Source organism: Canis lupus, chromosome 26 (assembly GCF_011100685.1).
Source record: "Canis lupus familiaris isolate Mischka breed German Shepherd chromosome 26, alternate assembly UU_Cfam_GSD_1.0, whole genome shotgun sequence".
NCBI classification, from domain to species: domain Eukaryota; kingdom Metazoa; phylum Chordata; class Mammalia; order Carnivora; family Canidae; genus Canis; species Canis lupus.
The window spans coordinates 1,914,659-1,934,093 of record NC_049247.1 but is presented as its reverse complement, the minus strand read 5'-3'; the positions used below and the strand labels follow the sequence as shown (position 1 = coordinate 1,934,093).

Sequence of the window (19,435 nt, the reverse complement as noted above, 5' to 3'; positions counted from 1 at the left end):
TATACAGTTTGCATCATGTACTCCGTAAGTTTTCAGTAGTATTTATCAAAGCTAAGTCTGCTCATTATTGCTTCAGTTTTGCCTACATTTGGGTATGCCTCCATACTTGGGGATATTTGTAAATATTTTCAAAAGATTTAGAAGAACATTAGTCCTGGCCACCTTTGCTAATTTTTTTTTTTTGAGAAATTGTCACCAATTGTTTTTTACCATGGTAAATAAAGTATACATAGGAAAATTTACCATTTTCACTATCTTTAGACATGTAGTAGCAAAAAATGCATCCATGCGGTCGTTTAGACCCTAATTTCTTACCTCAGTATTTCTTGAACTGGAATTTATTTTTTTAATTTAAAACATTCCATTTGATCTAGGATTTTTTTTATTTTAGCTCTTCCAAGTTTATTCATCTCGCATAACTAAAACTCTATGCCCTCTGGCCTTCGGCAGAGGCTCGGCAATAAGATTGTGCAGTGTTCTCTACTCACATCGTCTGAGTTGTAAAGTTGCCAAAGGAAATTTTTTTAAGATTTTATTTATTTATTCATGAGAGACACAGAGAGAGAGGCAGAGACATGGGCAGAGGGAGAAGCAGGCTCCATGCTGGGAGCCCAGCGTGGGACTCGATCCCAGGACTCTGGGATCATGCCCTGAGCCGGAGGCAGATGCTCAACTGCTGAGACACCCAGGCATCCCAGGAAATATTACAAACAGGGTTTGAATTCAGCCGCAAAGCCTCAGCTGTATGTGAGTGTTCCTCTTGCACAAAGAATATCGCCTCAGTGCGAATCACTTCTGTTGGCCCCAGCAGGCTGTTGCCAATGGTGCAAGAGTGACAGCATTTTGTAAATGACTCCCTGAGTGTTGGTCACAACTATTTTAGAAAAAAGGGAGTGCCAGAAAAGGCAAGGCTATCGAGTTTTTCTTGTTTGCACGGGAGAACGGAATCCCATGAGGCTGCTCTGATAAGAAGTGTTTATTTTTTATTTTTTTAATAATAAATTTATTTTTTATTGGTGTTCAATTTGCCAACATACAGAATAACACCCAGTGCTCATCCTGTCAAGTACCCACCTCAGTGCCCGCCACCCAGTCACCTCTACCCCCCGCCCTCCTCCCCTTCCACCACCCCTAGTTCGTTTCCCAGAGTTACGAGTCATGTTCTGTCTCCCTTTCTGATATTTCCCACTTATTTTTTCTCCTTTCCCCTTTATTCCCTTTCACTATTATTTATATTCCCCAAATGAATGAGACCATATAATGTTTGTCCTTCTCCGATTGACTTATTTCACTCAGCATAAGTGTTTAAAACAAAGATACAGAAGAAATGGAATTGTATAAAATAACAAATTTTATTTCTAGAAAATATCTTACACTAACTGTACACATGCACACACGCTCACGGTACTGAACCACACACAGACTAATTTCCTTTTAATAAATGTACCACATACTAATATATTACAATTTACAATATAATTTTTGAAGACACAATGGGAAAAGCTTAGTCATTCATTTATAAACCTTCCATAAATTACAAAAGAAAGGCAGTCTGAAAAGTATGTATAAAGAGTAAAAACAATTTACAAGTGGACAAGAAATACAAAAGAGTAACCAATCAAATACATCTGCCAGCAACTTTGTAAGTCTCTTGTTCAAGTGCCAATGATGAAGACTAGTGTGGAGCCATTTCAAACAGACTTAAGCTTAGGATGTTGTGGGTGTGGCGTGTGCATCATGGGGACTGCTCTGCTGTGTGCTGTTTGCTGGGGGGCGGGGGAGGAGGTCTGTGTATGGCATGTGACAGATCATGGAAGTGACATCAATCCATGTGCCACAACATGTAACACTGAAAGCAGTGAGCATATCTCAGCTTTTGGGCAGGTTGAAGGAGTGGTGCCTCTCCAAACAAAGTGACTTTCTCTCTTTCTCTCTCTCTCTTTCTCTCTTTTCTGAATGATCTAAGTAAGTAAACATTTTCTGTGTGTCGCCCGGCTCACTCTGGGAAGGCAAAAAGCTCGGGGTTCAAAATGCGCAGCCTGTACAACTGGATTTCAAAGCACTGTGTCTGTGAGAATGAAGAGCACTGAATGCACGACACATACAAAGTGTACACCGTAGCTTTTATTAGACAGTACAAATCATTGTGCATTAATAAGGCAAAACATCAAGGCGGTTAAACTAGGAATTTCAAGACCAGAGTTAAAGTGAGTTATGCGTCATGAGGCAAGCATTTTGCAAAGGGAAGAAGGTGGAAACCATTCCTTTAAGGGCGGATGACAAATGCACAGAGACCGGAAGCACAGGTGGGGAGTGAGCCACAAAAAGCTACTGGCCCCTGTGTGTCGGGGAGACCCCGCCTCCCGGCAGGCCGCAGGCAAGAGCGGTCGGAGAGGCTGGGAGGGAGCACCAGCGGCTCTTTGTCCTTGCAGTTGGCTTAAAGTGGATGGTAGTGCAAAGAGCATTTCTCTACTGGTGTCAGGGGAGGAGAGTGTTTTTTTAGGAAGTACTTGAGTCATGAAAGCCCTAGTTTGGAATTAAAGAGAATTACATGGATTGGGGAGTTGTCCAAAAGCACAAGGATCATTTCACTGCACCCAGCTTTTTCAGCAGTTTCTTGCCTCTGGAAAGCAGCCCCTTTTTCTTTTTCGAGGACATTTCCCTGCCTCTCCCAGGACTACCAGTACCCATAGATGACGGAGGTGACCCCGAATGGAGATGGGCTGTGGGGGATGGCGCTCTCCTTGCTGTACCTGAACCCTCAGGAGGAACCTAGTAGGTACAGTGTGACAGTTTATTGAGTGCATGAGCGCCAACAACATCCATCCGCTGGTAACATTGCACTGCCCCATTCCCCACCAGGAAAGGTAAGGGATGGCTCGTGTCTTCCTTTGGGGTTAAAGGATGCCACGAGCCTCGCGCACCCTCCCCACGGCAGGCCTAAGAGGGAGGGAGGGTCTAGCCATCCGCGTTTGGTCTGTGGTTTCTTTGTCTTTGGGGAAGGGGGATGCCATTGCTTTGGCAAAACAGAGCTAGGTAATAATTTACTTTGTAAATTAAGACCAAAAGCGGAGGGAGGGGGAGATTAGGTTATAGTGAAATTGGCCTAGTACCCATCAGTAATCTTAAAAGCAAAAGTTCTTAAAGGGAACTTGTTGGATCTGAAAGCACCGGGGTGTGGGGCCAGGGTGGGGGTGGGGGGAAAGGATAGAGAATGCTGATCTTATAGAGTGCATTCCTGGGGGAGTCAGTACACTGTAGCAGATGGCACACCGGTTGAAAGAAAAAAAAAAAAAAACTAAAATGAACCTCAATCATAATCAAAGGAAGCTTAAAGGCCCTTATCGCATGCTTTTGTTATTTCCAAGTGATTGGAGATGAATTTTTGCCAATAGAGAGCGCACAGTAGTGCCTCTGTGTGCTTTGTGGGCTTACTCAGCAGCGGGGGCTCTGGTGCCCGCCTCCCATCTGCGCGCACCCCGGTGCACACCTGAGAGCACAGAGTCTCCTGTCCTGCACTCCCTCACCTCTCCACACAAAGCTCTGCCTAACATGAGTGTTCAGTAGCCAGCAGGCACGTGATGGGAGCCAAGGGCTTCAAGCTTGCTTGGATTTAAAATCAAGGTCTAGTTCCAATGGAAAACACCTAGTAAAGCATCCCAAAGTACACCTGAAGATACCATCTGTTCCATCTAATGTAATCACTGCAGCTGCATGTCTCGTAAAACCTAGTATTGCATTGGTGCCCAGGCAGATTGGCCTCGCGGCAAACGCCCGTGTGCTCAGAACACTTGTTTGTGCTTTAGGGAGGAGCATATGCTCTCTCGAAAGATAGAGGTATGGCCACCTGACAGCACCTCGTGGGGAGTCAAGCCGGCAGGTGGCGTGTTCAGAGCCAAGTCTGGATCGCTCAGTGCTCACTACTCATCTGCTTGATCTCGAGTTATGTGTTTTTAAAGGAAAATTTTCCTATAGTAAACATCATTGTTTAGGTTGTGCTTTTTTCCAAGAGCGGCCAACAATGCAATATGCAGCTTGAGTTACGAGGAGACGTCGGAACACTCTCTACGTAAACAAACAATTAGCCTCTTAAGAAATATGTTCCCAATGTTGGCCTTTGAAATATTCTTAATGTAAATGGTAGGAAATGAGTAGTAAAGATGATTATTTGACTGCAAATCTAGTTGCTTTACAACTGAGATCGAGTAAGAGCCTACTATTTTAGGTCCAATGTTTTTTTGAGACATATTTCTTTTTTGTTGTTGTTTTAACCCCACAGTGAAGCCCTGCATCTCCCGCCCTAGTCCGCTAAGGCCGCTGGCACCGCTACCTGCACGGGTATCTTCAGCTGCTCACTTACGTGGAGGCTAGAGTGCCTGATTAAGGTGTGAAATGAACACTCTTCTTCTGTTTCCAAGCAGATGAGCAAAGAAATAAAAATATATATATATAAAAATATAATATATAAAAACTGGCAGTGATGAAATAAAATAAAAATGAGACACTACACATGAATGTTCTCTAATAGTTAATTATGCTGGACAAGGTCTCTGGTGTTTGGTAAGAGAACTAAAACCCTAGCAGGACAAATGGCCAGCCTGGCCACCGAACGGAAGGGCTAGTCATCCCCTTCACTCTCAGCCCAACCGGAATGTGCATCTACAGTGTAGGATGGGGGCTCCCTTGGTGAGGAAAGGCAGATTGGTTAGAATCAAGAGGGGCAGTTTTTGTGAAATAAGCATAAATTAGAATTTTTAGGCACAACCCCCATGAAAGGGCAGAGAAAAAGGATTCAGGGCATAGGCTTTTCAGCCTAAGATGCACAAACACCCACGCGAGGACTCTGTTGAACCGTATGTGGCAGAGTGGGACAGGAGTCAAAAGTGTTGGGAGTGTCTGCTTACCCGTTTTGCCTTGGAGCGCACCAGCGTGTCTCGGGGGTAGTGGCACGGCACGTCAGACAGGTAGACTTCCACGTCGTCAGGCACTTCTTCCAGGAAGTTCGAAGGGACAAGGCCTTTTTGCCCATTAAGCTCCCCCTAGAAACACAGAAGAATGAATTACTCTCCTTTCCCAAAACCTACCTCTTGCTTTGGTCGTAGGGGCAGAGCTCCAGGTAAAGTTGCCTGGTAGGTTCGTTCTGGCTCAGGAGTCAAAGGGAGTCCGGTGGTTCCAAACCACCCTGATCAGAAGAACAACCCTGGGACATGCTTATGGGGCAGGGTCCTGTCCCCTCCCCAAGGGCCTGTCTGGGGTGGAGCTGAGGAAGCTGTGGTTTGGTCACAGGGCTCAGGCAACTGCCAGGACCAGTCCTCGGGACCGCCCAATGGAGTGGCCCTTCACCCTGGCTGACCTCAGCATCCTTAGGGATCTTTAAAAACACCATTTGCACAGGCGCACCAATCCAGACAGACTGATCCCCTCCCAAAGCAGAGGTGGAGATGGGCAGCCAACAGGTGGTCCAGTGTGCAGGCCAGACAGAGAGCTACCGATCTGTCCCATGGACGACCACATTCTCACTCTAAAAATGTAAACAATCTGGAGGACATGAAAGTGTCTGTTGATACCTTCTCAAAGGTAATACTCTTCAGGCTCATCTATTCCCTTCCAGAACTTTCTCTCACATATCTATGCAGGTACATAGTTGAGGTCACCATCCACAGCACATCTGTACCAAGTGGGTAATAGCCACTGTGTCACTTCCTCCCCACCATCCCCAATGCCCACCAGTGCCCAAAACCAAGTCCCAGGCTGGCTGGCCCCAGACTACATGGGAGCTTGTTGCTCTGTTTGCAAGTCTAGGAAATGACAGCATGAGATGGGCAGCCCACTCCCTCAGGATTAGAAACTGCATCCAAGGACACAACCAACGGAGCAAAGAGGGAACCTATGGGATGGATGAGAGAATATCTGCAAGCTATTTACGGAGGGCTTCATGTCCAGAGCACACAAAGAACTTAGCACAAGAGCCCCATTAAACAGCACTGGAGGTTATTCTGTATGTTAGTAAATTGAACACCAATAAAAAATAAAAAAAAATAAAAAAATAAAATAAAAAAAAATAAACAGCAGACAACGGACTGACTTTGATATTTCCCCGCAAAAGACACACAAATGGCCAACGCACATGAAAAGATATTCAACATTAATTAATATTAACATCTTAGGGAAGTGCAGGTCAAAATGACAAGCTACCACCTCACATCCATGAGGACGGCTACTACAAAACAAAAACAAACAAAACACCAATTAAAAAAAAAGTGTTGCCAAATACATGGAGAAATCAGAACCCTTATGCACTGCTGAGGGCAAAATAGTCCAGCGGCTCCTCACAAAGTAAAACACAGGTTTAGCATATGACCCAGCAATTCCATTCCTGGGTCGGGACCCAGGGGATGTGGAAGCAGGGCCCGAGAGCCATGTTCGCACACCATGTTCATCACTGTATTATTCGCAGGGGCCAAGTGTCCACTGATAGACAAACAGGGAGCCAAGCCATATACACCCAGTGTGCAGTAGCATCCAGCTTTGAAAAGGAAGGAGATGCTGGCTTGCACGATGTTCCACTCAGTGAGGTGAGGCAGGCGTGAAAAAACTCACTGTGTGTGGCTGCATTTCCGTGAGGCCCTGTGAGCAGGGAGATTCGTGGGGACGGCAAGGAGATGGGGTGCCGGTGCTGGAGGATGGCAGGGATGCAGGGTAACTAGTGTTTCATGAGGATGGAGCTTCAGGATTTCAAGAAGGAAAGAGTCCTGGAGGTACATGGTGACGATGGCTGCCCGACAGCCTGAGTGTGTGCATCGCCACGCACCGTGCATTTAGAAGCCAGTAAGACGGCAAATTGTATGTATTTTACCACAATTGAAGATAAAAATTAAAGAAGAGAGGTACCCCCGGGTATGGGTATCTCCCACATCTTCCCAGCAAGAATCCCTCCTGAGCCCAGTACACACGTGCCCAGTCTGGCCACCTGCCCTTGCTGCGACCCTGGAGGCCTCTGTCCCCTTTCTGGCGACCACTCTAATCCTCCTTCCTCAGCCTCCCCTAGGAGCTCATTTTTCTCTCTTGGTGTCCCTTAGAGACTTTCTCTAGGACGTCTTCGTTGCTTACATTACTATACAAGGGCCCCCGAGGATTTCTCCCACATCAAGGGTCACAAATCACATCTACACGCAGACACTCCAATGTCTACACAGCCCAGACCTCAGCCAGAGTCCCCTCCAGCATCAGCCACGTCTGCTCCTTCAGGCAGGCACCACATGGAATAGATGGCTTGCATCTGGGGACCATGTTCTGTGAAAACGCACAGCCTCATCCTCAAATTCCCGGTGGCACCACGTTCAGATCATGAGGCCCGTGAGCACCCAGACCTAGGACAGTCCTGCACTTCCAGGCATCCAGATGGACCCTGGCTCTGGGCTCACTGGGCAGAAGGGGGGATGGACATGCCCATGGTGTTTACTGTTTCCCCTCCATCCTTCTGGGCCTCCTACACGCCATCCTATTAACACCCACGGCAGAATCTGGGCATCTTCTTGGACAATACACTCACCCCAACAAACCACCCGAGCTCTGGCACCCATGCCGTCTCCAACTGCTCTCCTGCATCACCTGGACCGGCCCATAGCCTGTGCCTCAGCCTTGGGGGCTCCCACCTCTCTCGCCCACCCACTCTCGAGTCCGTGACAGGACAGAAAGCCTGCCATCTGCCCACTAGCAGACCCTTTACAGTCTCACCTAGAAAGAAATGGGGCACAGAGCATGAGCAGCCGCACTGAACACTGACCTGCAAGAATCAGGAACTTGGATTCCATGCACATCTGAGGCTGTGAACTCATTGGACTCAAAGGGAAACCGGTAAGGTATTACCGGGACTTGACACTTTCCCAGCTGTTGCGATTTTTTAAAATGGCAGGGGGATGGGGAAGATGGGGATCCTGGTGCAGGATGGCAGCCCTGTCTCAAGCCACACCTGCAGTGGGCACCCCATCGGCCCACTAGTCAGCTCCCTCATGGCCCTGCAGGCTCGGGCCTGGGATGGAGGCACTCAGGGGCCCCAGGTGCAGAAGCACCAAGAGAAGCCCATCCACATTCTTTCTCTCTTTTCCTCAGGAAATATTGGGAAAGGAAGGAGGTCGCTGGACCCTGGGCTCTGAGCCAGGACCCTTGCTCCTCACCTGGCCCGGCTGCCACCAGCTCAGAGGAAGGTCAGCAAGGAGTCCTATACTCTGTTGGTGTGGACTAGGTGTTAACTTTGCTTATTTGCATTCCTTCCTTCTTCTGTATGAAAAGGTATACCTTATAAATAACCAGAAAGTTAAATTGTTTGGTACATGTGTGGATGGAAGACAATTCTAAGTAGGAGAATATGAATATGTATACTTGGTTTAAGCTTATGGACATGGGCAGTGCCCTTGTCAGAGAAGAAGGGACAGAGCTGCTCACAGCCCCACCTTCCTGAATCATCACCTCTGGGACAGGGACCTTTCTGAAAGCCAGAGGAAGCATTTAGGTAATTTTAGGGGCAAGAACACACAAGCAAAAATATACATACGAAATGAATCAAACGGTGTTTTTTGATGTTTCAAAAACTTACATAATAAAATCCATCTTCATCAATCTCACCAAAAACAGTAATGATGTCCCCCGTGCAAAACGTGAGCTCTGCCTGTGGAGAGAGCAGGTCAAGTTAACAACACCTTCCCATACAGAGTTGCTGGTTTCCTTCAACGCGTTCTTCACGAATGCTCTACTGACTTTTTTTTTTTATTATTATGGTGGTACCGACCTGCTCTTTCAATCAAACAGGGAGGAAGGGCAGGAAGCTGACGAGCACCTCTGCGCACAGCATCTTGGGAACGAAGATGCACTCAGAGTACAGCCCGCCTCCAGGCAAAGCGCCACCTCCCCATCCTCACCAGAACTTGGCACTGCTGCTGTGTTCCCCTCACCCCTGTGGTTCCCTTCTAAAACTAGTCAAAGAGTTAACATGAAAAACCCAAGATTTCAGGGAAACATCCTCTGCAGTGTAAGGACCTTTCACTGAGTGCAAAAACCTTTACTCAATTATGAATTGTCTATGAAGTGTCTGCGACATGCCAGGCACCAGCATAGAGACAGGCACATGGACTCTAATGCAGGATGCAGACACAGACAAAGGATATGTGGGTTTATCTCTGACCATGTAGACGAGGGAAGGAAGCTGACATCTCAACGCCACCAGGTGTCCCCGAGGAATCAGGTCTGCACAGAAATGCTTGGAGAGTGAGCTCTGAATCTGAACCATGAGTTGGCAGCGTGTCGGGCCTAATGAAAACTGTGGGTCATGGACTCAGACACAGCTTGTCATCTGAGGAAGCAGGTGCACAGGCTAAAAACCTAGCCCCTTAGCCCTGGAGACCAGTCCCTCCCATCTTGCCAGGGTGTCAAGGGCCACACCAGCCCAGACCATGTGAGCAGAGGAGCCCAGGCCTCCCCCTCAGCTTCCACGTGCGTGTGTGAGGCCCTACTGCTTTCGCTCGGGGTCCAGACAAGGTGGGCTATTAATTCTCCCTTCAAGACAACCCTACAGAGCCATTCCCCGAGGACGAGGACGAGGATCACAGACTGCTCCTCCCATAGCATCCTGTACGAGGACTCCGGGCCACAGCGATGAGGTTTGTCCATAGCTGCTGTGCCCCTTATCTATCTCCTCCTACCATTTACTGGTCTGGTCGCCCTCCCTATGGACACGTTCAGAGAAGTTGAAGGTGGGAGAGCAAATCACGTGGCTCCCGGCAGCTCTGCAGGGAAAGGCCCAGGGACCAGCCATGTACCTCCACGTCGATGTTGGGTGAGCTTTCTCTCGGGTCGTAATCATACAGGGCCACCACCCTTCGTGTCACCCTTGGCTGCCGGCTGCTTCTTCTGCTTCTCTCTGTTTACATCACAAGAAGAAAGCCATCATGTGGTTATTTCAAAAGGAGTGGCATCCCCTGTCCCTCGTCCCCAAGGTAGTAGGGCAGGGCATACTTGGCCTGCAGGACCAGATGACCAGCCTCTCAGGTGTCTTGTGCTCAGGGGCACACGCACCAACAAAGCCTCCAGCTCTGGGGCCCGTTGCCTTCTGCTGTTTGTCCTCACATATTTTCTCTGGCCCATTGTCCCCCTCTTACAATAGCAAGGACGTTTCCCTTCCCCAATGTGTCCATCCAACAGGGAGACTAAGATGAAGTAGGCGATCCTCCGGAATAACAGATCCAAAGTCTCTGGGCAGCACAGGACAGCAGTCTCTCCCAGAGAAAGCTGATGCTGGAGCATGTCTTCCAAACACAGCCACTTTGTGCCTGGAACTGGTTTTTGGAATTCATACAAATGAAGACCATTAAAGAGAAGTATTTTGAAAGCAACAGGCATCAGTTATGTGCCCTTTTGGGGGCTCTTAGCAGGTGCAATGTCTGGCTGTGTGTGCGTGAAGGTCCAGGGATCCACACCTTGGCTCCTGCTCAAGAACCGCTGTTTTAATTTAGAAACAGGAGGATGCCTCTGTAGGGCCTGTGAACATGTGTTTCCTTGAAATAATTCCAAGTTCTTCTAGGGGTCCCTTACTGTACTTCTGAGTGCTGTTAATTCTCCAGGGAGTGCTGTGAGCATGAACAGTCATTGAAATACATTCTCTTTAGAGTCTGCTTCTGTAAATGACAGGGAGCCCATCTGGTCATCAAGATATAGGACAGTTCCGTCACACCCAGAAATTCCCGTACGGTTCTTGTCATCACCTCCAGCCCGGATAACCACTGGCCTATGTTCGTCCCAATACTTTCACCTTTTCTAGAATATCCTGTAGATGGAATCATAGTTTTTAGAAACTCGCTTCATTTATCTGGCAACGCACCTGAGATCCATTGGTGTGATTTCATGTCAGCAGTCCTACTTTTACTGGTGAGGAGCACCCTGTGTGGATGCACCAGTTACGGATCCACTTATCAGGGGCAAGACGCCTGTTCTCCCCGCATCCATGATCCTCAGTCCAGCCAGTGGAAGGCTCACATAGCTGCCAGAGTGCACGAAAGCCCCCCTCCTCCAGGGCAAGGACGCAGGAGGGGTGGATGGACTGTCTGCATGTGTGTCCGGCTATAGAAGGACACGTCCACCTGTCGGGCAGAGTGGCTGTGCCGCGCAGGTTCCCCTCCAGCGGCTGGAGCTCCAGTTCCGCGTCCCTGTGCACACTGGGTGTGGCTATCCTAGTTGGGGCATCCTGGCTCCTTGTCGTGGCTTTACCTGTGTTTCCCCAATCATGCTTGGCCTCTCTCCACCTGCTTGTTCACCATCCCTGTATCTTCCGTGGCAAAGGATCTCCCTGATCTCTGGCCCGCTTTGCATGAATGGTTTGCTTTCTTGCTGAGTAGTTGTGTGATCTCTAAATATGACTCCCCTCCAGCTGGGTCACTTGCAGATACTCTCTGCCCGCCTGTGGTTCCTCTTGCCTTTCTCTTCGTGCTGTTTCTCAGCCTAGAATGGCTCAATATTACTGAAGCCTGACACCAGTCTTTTCTTTTGCGTCATGGTTTGAGTGTCATGTCAGAAATCATTGCTTAATCACCACAAAGTTTTTTCCTAGGAGTTCCATGGTCTTAGTTTTTACACTTAAGACTGTGTTCAATTTTGAGTTCATTTTTTTTTTTTTATTTTGGCAGGAGTATGGCCTGAGCTTCATTTTCTTGGCTCAATTCCAGCACCCGTTATGGAAAAGGCTGTCCTTTCCCCAATCTTGGTCAAAACCAAGTGGACGGTGCACGTACCACTCTGTGTCCGGACTTACCCTGTTCCACAGACCTGTGTGCCTCTGGGGTCACTGACACCACCTCACCCTCATTAGCTCACCTACATGCTCAGTCTTCAAACCCACTCACATGAGTTCTTCCACTGTTCTTTTAAAACCTCGTTGGGGGCAGCCCAGGTGGCACAGCGGTTTGGCGCCACCTGCAGCCTGGGGTGTGATCCTGGAGACCCGGGATCGAGTCCCGTGTCGGGCTCCCTGCATGGAGCCTGCTTCTCCCTCTGCCTGTGTCTCTGACTCTCTCTCTCTGTGTGTGTCTATGAATAAATAAATAAAATCTTGAAAAAAAAAAAAACCTCGTTGGGCAACTGTAGTTCCTTTGCTGTTGCACACATGTCTGGTTCAGCATATCAATTCACAGATCCCGGCACAGACATTGACTGGGGTGGTCACAGCTGCAGGTCCGTGTGGGGATGTTGGATGTCTTCACCCGCCTGAACTCTGGTGACATCGTGTCTATTTACTTAGGGATCCTGATGACCTTCCTCAACCCTCCTGGTCTAGCCCACACAGAGCCTGGTGCATCTGCCCTTCTGTTCTGTGTCTTTGTTACATCACTGCATTGGCAAGAGTATTACTTTTTAAATGTCAATTTCAAACTTTTCATGCTGAATATCTAGAAAAACAATTGCTTTTGTATCTGTTGACCTTGCTAAGGCCACTTGTTAGTTCTAGAAACTTCTGTTCTAGATTCTTGGAGATTTTCTAAGTAGATTTTCATGTCATCTGTGACTAGAAAAAGTTAAATGTCTTCTTTTCCAGTCCATACCCACTTTCTACCTGTCTCACCACACGTGATGTCGGGAAAGGGCCATGAGGCAGACACAGGGTCCTGCTCCACCAGCCCTAACCACCCCTCCACTCCACCCCACCTGTCCCAGCTGCCGAGGGAGGAGCACATTCAGTCTGCAGTGACAATGATACTTCCTAGTGCTAGAAGGGCCTGTGGAGTCTCAGTCAGGTTCTCTCAAAAGTCACATTCAGAAAAAAAGAATAAAGCAGACATTTAATCTAATTGGTAACACGAATCAAGCTACTGTTTTCTAGTGGAGTGCTTGTAGGCTTTCTGGGTCTGCGGTGTTCAGAGTCCGTTCCTGCTCTGAACCCATCACAGTGGTGTCAGGAAGGGAATCGGGGGTGGACAGGCCTCACAGAGCTTCAGTCTGGTGGACTGGATCCGGGCAGTGTACTCACAGGAAGCCACAACTAGCAGATGTGGGTTTTACTGAACTTCAGATTGTGAGTTCATTCATACCAAAGAGGTTGAAACGCTTTATTTGATTTTGTGATTATCCTTAAAATGACACATATTCTTTGACCCATTGAATTTTGTCTCTGAAATCCAATTTAGAACTAAGCTAACCTAATGTTTTGAAGCATAAAACCTAAAACATAAATGACACAAAATGTATCTTTCTGCCTCCAGCTATTTAGAGAAAGCAAACGCTTTTGTGACGAGTAGATTTTCCCTGCCTGTGGGCAAAATTTAGAGATCACAAATATAATGTTTAAATTCACCAAAACCAGTTTTGCTGTGTACTCACTCGTGCTTGCAAATGGGGTCAAGATAAACGAAGGAGTTTGTCATCTCTCCACGCTAAAGGGCGAAAATATTTTCTGCCTTTTGGACCAGCAACGTCCACCTGAAGAATGGAAAGCGCAGCGCCCCCTCATCCCGCTCTGAGCCCACCTGCGGATGGGCCAACGCGCTCAGCCCGTCCCGGCATCCAGGCCTGGCGCTGCCAGAACGCGGCGGGCGCTCGCGGCTCATGGCTCTGAGGGCTGGAATCCGAGCCCGAGGCTCCGGAAGCTTCGGGCTCTGCTGAGGTCGCCTTGCCGTGTCCTCACAGGGTAGAAGAGGCGAGGCATGCCCCTGGGGCCTCTTTTATAAGGACATTAATGCCACTCTGAGGGCTGCACAGTCATGACCTCAGCTTTCCCGGTGGCCTCGCTTCCTGACCATCACCACGGGGGTCACATTATAAACGTATAAATTTCAGAACATTCAAAAACACCACAAAGTATTTTCTAGATTGGGGAGACTTTCAGTAAGCAAGGCTGTACTTCATCTTCCATTGGAAAGTCATAAATATTTAGTGCATATATGTCCATAAAGCATGCAGGACTATTGCAAGCTGGTTTGCAGAGTGGGTTAATTTTCAGATTCCCTTGATTCGTTTAAAAGGCACAGACTGGACCCTGTCCACACCACCTCCTGCTCCCAGCTGGTGGTGTGGCCTCAGGGTGCTAGGGAGGCAGGAGCAGCCCCACCAGCAAGTGCAGGCGTGAGCAGGAGGCTGTCTCTTACCTATTTTCTCCACAGGCGTGTTCAGAGGAAGGAAGCCTTGTCTCAGAAGCTGGTCCATCATCTCCTCATCGTCGGCTTGGATTTCTGAGACCATGTTACAAGGAATAAGGCCGAGTCGGGCACAGGTCTCCCCACGGTAGAAGCCATCCGCATCTTTGTCACCATAGACCTGGAGCCCATGCGAAAGGCCAAGGCAGCATGAGTGCTGGTCACAAGCACATCAGCTGTGCTGGCGTGGAGCGGAATGTTGTCAGAATATGCTGGAAGAACACCGTCATCACCTACACCTGCCCTGCGGATGTGCACACCTACCCTCCACCCGTGAGACTACACCTCTGAAAGCCAGCTTCTGCCCCAGGCTTTGGACAACCCACTGGTCTCCCATCAGTCAGTGGGGAGCACAAGTCAAGGCCTTGGCTTCACTTTGCCAGATGTGTGTGTTGAACTCACACAGTGAGTGTGTGAGCGATGAGACCCCACCCCAAGACAGGACTTTGAGACTCTGCCTATCGATGTTTCCATCCATAGTGAATGGCTTTCTCCGTGAGACTGAGCACCAGGCTCTCTCTCCTATTCCTAATTCAGACTCACAGGGTCCCTCCTCCCTGCTGGTCAGAAGGCTGAATATTTAATGCAACAGAAAAAGCCTGCCATTGGGACGAACTAAGGAACTACAGTATGGTGACAGCACCCCCCCTCCTTTGGTGGCCCCCAGCCGGGCCCCCACCTTGATGATCTGTCCTTCCTTAAAAGGAAGCTCTTCTTCTGCAGCATCTGGATTTGGGGACATGGTGAGAGGGTCATAATCAAAAAGCGCCACGAAGATCCGGGCTGGGAGCTCTTCGGCACCAGGGTCTGTTTCTGACTCTTCGTAGAAGTCTGGAGAAAGGTGGTCCCGCTCACTGTATTCATCTGGGAGCATGTGGAGACAAAGGCAGAGTGCTAGGTGATTCCTGCCGGCCATGCCTTCCACTGGACTTAGAGACCTGTGCTGTTACATGAAATATGGTTTACAAGACAGGGATGGTGGGGGCACTGTAACTTCTGTCTTTTAAAATAAGTTTGTGCTTAATATGCAGATCATCACAGACGGGCTTGAAAAGCAGGTAGCTATTGTGGCATTGAGCGCAGGACAGGCTGTCTGCTGCTGAGCACAGCAGGTGGGACAGCCCCTCTGGTGACCAAAAGGCATTCGCACATCAGTCCAAGTTTGGGGTACTTCTCTGAGTTACTCACTGATCCCTAAATACTTAAGAAGCAACAAATGCATTCTTCATAAAACTCCACCTTAGATTAGATATCATAATATATGTCACTGCAGCAAGCAGGGGAGGGAATCTGCTGGCAGACAATGCTGTCCTGTCCCCCTGGGACCGGTTCAGCACAGCCAGGTTTGCGGTGACCAGCACCCAGACGGAGCACAGGGGTCCGGACGGGAGGACATCACAGGGAAAAAAGTCAAAAAATAAAAAGCACTTTAACTATAAGAAAGGTTGATTTTTAAAATGCAGTGGACTGTTGGCATTATTTAAATTCGGGGTCTTTTTCAGGATGCCCAGACAATCTAGAAATTCAGTACTTTGTCTTCTGCCAGGAACAAGCTTTGTTCCTTCACTGGCTCATGAAGTTCTGATCTTGTTTAGACTCAATGGAAAGATCTCACACTCTTCCTCTGGTTTTCATTGTTACCACAATTAAATGGTGTGAAAATACGCCAAGCACCTGGTTACCTCCGTACGCCCACGAGCAGCACTGAGGCAGAGAAAAGCATCCACACATGAGAGCGGGGCCATCTCTCCTGAGTTCGCGCCCATGGCAGCACAGACTAGCAGTGCCATGGAGACGGGCCAGGAAGGGGAGAGGCTCCCACCCAGTGGGTTCTTGACCCATCTCCGAGGGCAGACAGCATGAGGGGCCGGGAGCTGGGTCAGCTCCAAAAGGTTGGCCCACAATGACAGCCGTGGTCCTCGAAGCTGTCTGCACGGGAGTGCACACCCTTGGCAGCTGGCCTGAGCTCAGGGACCCTGATACAGAAAACCCTGTCTTCACCCAAGCAGCATCTGTGCTGCAAGAAGCATGCAGACCAGGGACAGTCTCCGAGGCTGGGTCCCAGCAAAGGGTCCGGCCAGAGTCTCTGGGCAATGGTATCGGGAGTGGTGGTGGGACCCACCCTGCCCCATGAACCCTTTCTGGTTTGGGGGGGGGAGTGTGGATGTGTGTAAATTGGTGTGAGTAGGAGGTGGCTCTGCTACCTCTTCTTCTGGAGAGGGTGCATGGCTGCTTTATGAAACCCAGACCTCCACAGGAAGAGAAGAGTGGCCTCCATGGACTGTGTCTGTGGGGCCTGGCTTCTCCAGGCACTAGGGGGGAGCTGGGAAGCCAGACTGAGGAGGGACTTACCTCCAGCTCTGGTCTGACCTGGCGTGGACACTCATCCCCTCTGCCCTGAGGTGGAAGTGGCCTGGCACTGGGGTCACTATGGCTGGGTCGGGGGGTCTGTTGGGCAGGAAGGAAGGCCTGCATGCCACAGGCACAATCAGTGCTCCCAAGTCCACTGGTACTGCGAGAATAAGCATCAGGTATACAGGAGGGACAGGCCCCTCACCACCTGACCCAGACTGACCCCTTCACTGTTAACGTCCACTGTCATCTCTACGAGAAAAAGGGAATCTGGCATTTCATTTCCTCCTCACAGGGAAACCCATGTGGGTCTGCATTCTAAAGTGCCAAGCTTCATGTATTTATTCCTTTTTAATCTGTGCTCCCTGGGCACCCAGAACATGCCATGTATCCTCGTTCTGTGAGCTCAGTCACCAGAACAGCAGAGGGAACAGGAGACCCTGGATAGGTCACAGTCCCCTGGTCAGAATGGGGTCCTCTCAAGTGGGGCACCTTGCAGACAGGTGCCCTAAGGGCACACAGATAAATGCAAAGACCAACCATGATGAAGCAAGAAACCACACCCGATTAAATCCTCCCGCAAGTCACAGATCAGGGTCCTGAGATCCTCCTCACACTGATTTGTCAGATCAAGAATTTACAACATCGGAGCTATATACTCTCTGTGTGTGTATGAATCAAAGCATTTGATATTAGTCTTGCTTTTATGTGGTTTATTGTGATGCTACATGATAAGGACATACAATTAAACCAAACCATCATGGATTTCTTGAGTTACATTAAAAGGGACTTTTTTTTTTTTTTTTTGGTTAAAACGTTAGCATTACTCTCTGCTAATTTAACTAGTGATTTATTAAGATGAAAACATGTGTGCAGCCTTTTTGAAATCTCTACCGTAAGACACCCCCAATCAGAAGGCTGTCAGAGACTCCTGGGGCTGAGGGTCAGGGGACTGGACCTCTCCTCGCCCACCTGGCTGTCTGCAGCAGTCATTAGTCCCTTCTGCAGAGAGTCCCTCCCTGTCCTTAGAGATTGGGGATGGAGGCCCTGCAGACCCCCACAGAGGACACCATGCCCCATTGCCCTCGACATTAATGCTTCAACCATGTGAACAGCAGCCATTCATGCAATGGGCCCTGTTGCATCTTCACACCTGATGGTGACAATCCAGTGAAGACTCTGAAATCCAGTTCAGGGGCCCCAGCCCTGCCTCACCTCAGCTCTACAGATGGCCAGTCCCCGCAGGCTATGCACCCTGGATGCCAGGACACCCTTTGCAGGCTCGGTGACTGTTACAGGGGGTGACACACAGATGACATGCACATGAGAGAGCTGTGGCATGGGTTAGGGCACCGAAGCCAGCTGTCACTCTGCCAGGTGATCTAGAACCATAGAGACCAGCACTTGCCAGGCTGGACTGTACATGTTTGGTTGGTTTCCAGTTAACTAAAAAGGCTCTTTTTTTTTTTTTTTTAAGGATCTTTAACATTCAATGACATTTTTACTGATAGATAAAAACATTCTAAAACCATAAAGTTGGAAAAGGAAACTTTTTTGTCCCTGTTGTCTGGACACTACAAGGAAGAAAAATCTGGAAAAAGGACATTTTAGAGGCTCTGTTTTACGTCATCACATCTGTCTTTCTTTTTAGCTGATGTGAAAGGAGGCAGACCGGCCCCTGAATGTCAGCTGTGCGTCTCCAACTAGAGCCCTGTGTGCAGGCTCTGGGAGCCCCTCTGCTGCCCCCGCCCCCAGAGCCCTGGATCACCGGGCCTTGTGCGCCTATTCCCTGCACTGCACTCCCTGGTTTGTCATCTAGTGTGTGGGCGTTTTCATAAAAGGCCAGTTTGGGCTGATTACCAAGTTCCATCACCTTTTGCAAATACTTTTTGGAATTTTTTTTTTGCCACAATTTGTTCTGGTGGATCCAACAGTAGAAGTCTTCCCATCCAAGCTTCCCCACTGGGTCGGTTATGGTGACTAAAATGACAGCTTTCAGCAAGACTGGCTCAATTCCAAAAAGGAAGGGAAGGAGTGGGCAGGGTGCCAGAGGAGGGCACACGGGCAAGGAGGCAACCACGTGGAGGAGGGCGGCCTGTGCTCCCGAGGACATCAGGCCTTGTAGTGTCTCCTGTCACTTTGAGCCCTGGCTGCCCAAGCATTTTATGCACGTAGAGAACTCTCCGTTACTCGGGCTTATATAAATGTTTGGAGTTTAGCTGCCACTCCTGCTCCTTTGACCACGAGCATCTCATGAGAGGACAAGCTGGGACGTGGAGAGGCAGCACACTGCAATTCTTCTAGGTCTCATGTCACTTGGCCTCATGTCACTTGAGAAGATTGACATAAAAAGCCAATATGATATTAGAGAACATTTTATTTTGTCTTAAGCTCTTTCTGCTTTCTTTTTGCCATAAATAACGGAGAATTTTCTGTACATGGTGGAAATGCTACTCCTAATGAGTTTCTAAACATGCTCAGATCAAAGACTGAGCAGCCATGTGCTCTGTGGTTGGAAGAAAGAGAAAGGTGTCAGTCAGGAGGCCCACTAACCGATGGATGGGACCATCATTGGCCGGGACCTCTGAGGACCAGCACTGCCAGGGGAGAACCTCCGGCCCACGTGATCCGCCCTGTCAGCCCGTCCTGCAGACACTGGGTTTCCTAAAATCTAAAGACAAAACACAACAGAGTGGTAAGTCTCACCAGCCTTGGGGAACAAGAGAATTAAGTTAGCCAAATCAATTCAACTTAGAAGCAGAAGCTCTAAAGGCAACTAAACTTAGCTTTTAACTGAAAGGTTAGCTGAATAACCCGGAAGAGAAGAAAGCTGCTTGCCCCAGGCACCCTGTCCTCTACGCCAGAGTTGCTTTTTGACACACGGATAGGAGTGAGGGCAAGAAGGGACT

General features: G+C 48.9%; 1 protein-coding gene across 12 annotated transcripts in view; it reads right to left on the bottom strand.

Moving 5' to 3' along the window:
• Nucleotides 1-1,405: 1,405 nt before the first annotated feature.
• The window catches only part of RIMBP2 (RIMS binding protein 2), a 226,623-nt gene continuing 208,593 nt past the window's right edge, over nucleotides 1,406-19,435 (bottom strand). For 7 of the 12 annotated variants that reach the window (XM_038574720.1, XM_038574722.1, XM_038574721.1 and 4 more), the window contains 7 exons: nucleotides 19,080-19,197; nucleotides 14,854-15,038; nucleotides 14,127-14,295; nucleotides 9,816-9,916; nucleotides 8,597-8,668; nucleotides 4,905-5,039; nucleotides 1,406-2,772 (listed from right to left, as the gene is read on the bottom strand). In XM_038574720.1, the coding sequence (XP_038430648.1) occupies nucleotides 2,584-2,772; nucleotides 4,905-5,039; nucleotides 8,597-8,668; nucleotides 9,816-9,916; nucleotides 14,127-14,295; nucleotides 14,854-15,038; nucleotides 19,080-19,197 (969 nt within the window). In that variant the 3' untranslated portion in view covers nucleotides 1,406-2,583. Of the gene's footprint in view, nucleotides 4,408-4,904; nucleotides 5,040-8,596; nucleotides 8,669-9,815; nucleotides 9,917-14,126; nucleotides 14,296-14,853; nucleotides 15,039-19,079; nucleotides 19,198-19,435 lie in introns of all 12 variants that reach the window. The other 5 variants (XM_038574719.1, XM_038574725.1, XM_038574726.1 and 2 more) reach the window with 2 other exon arrangements.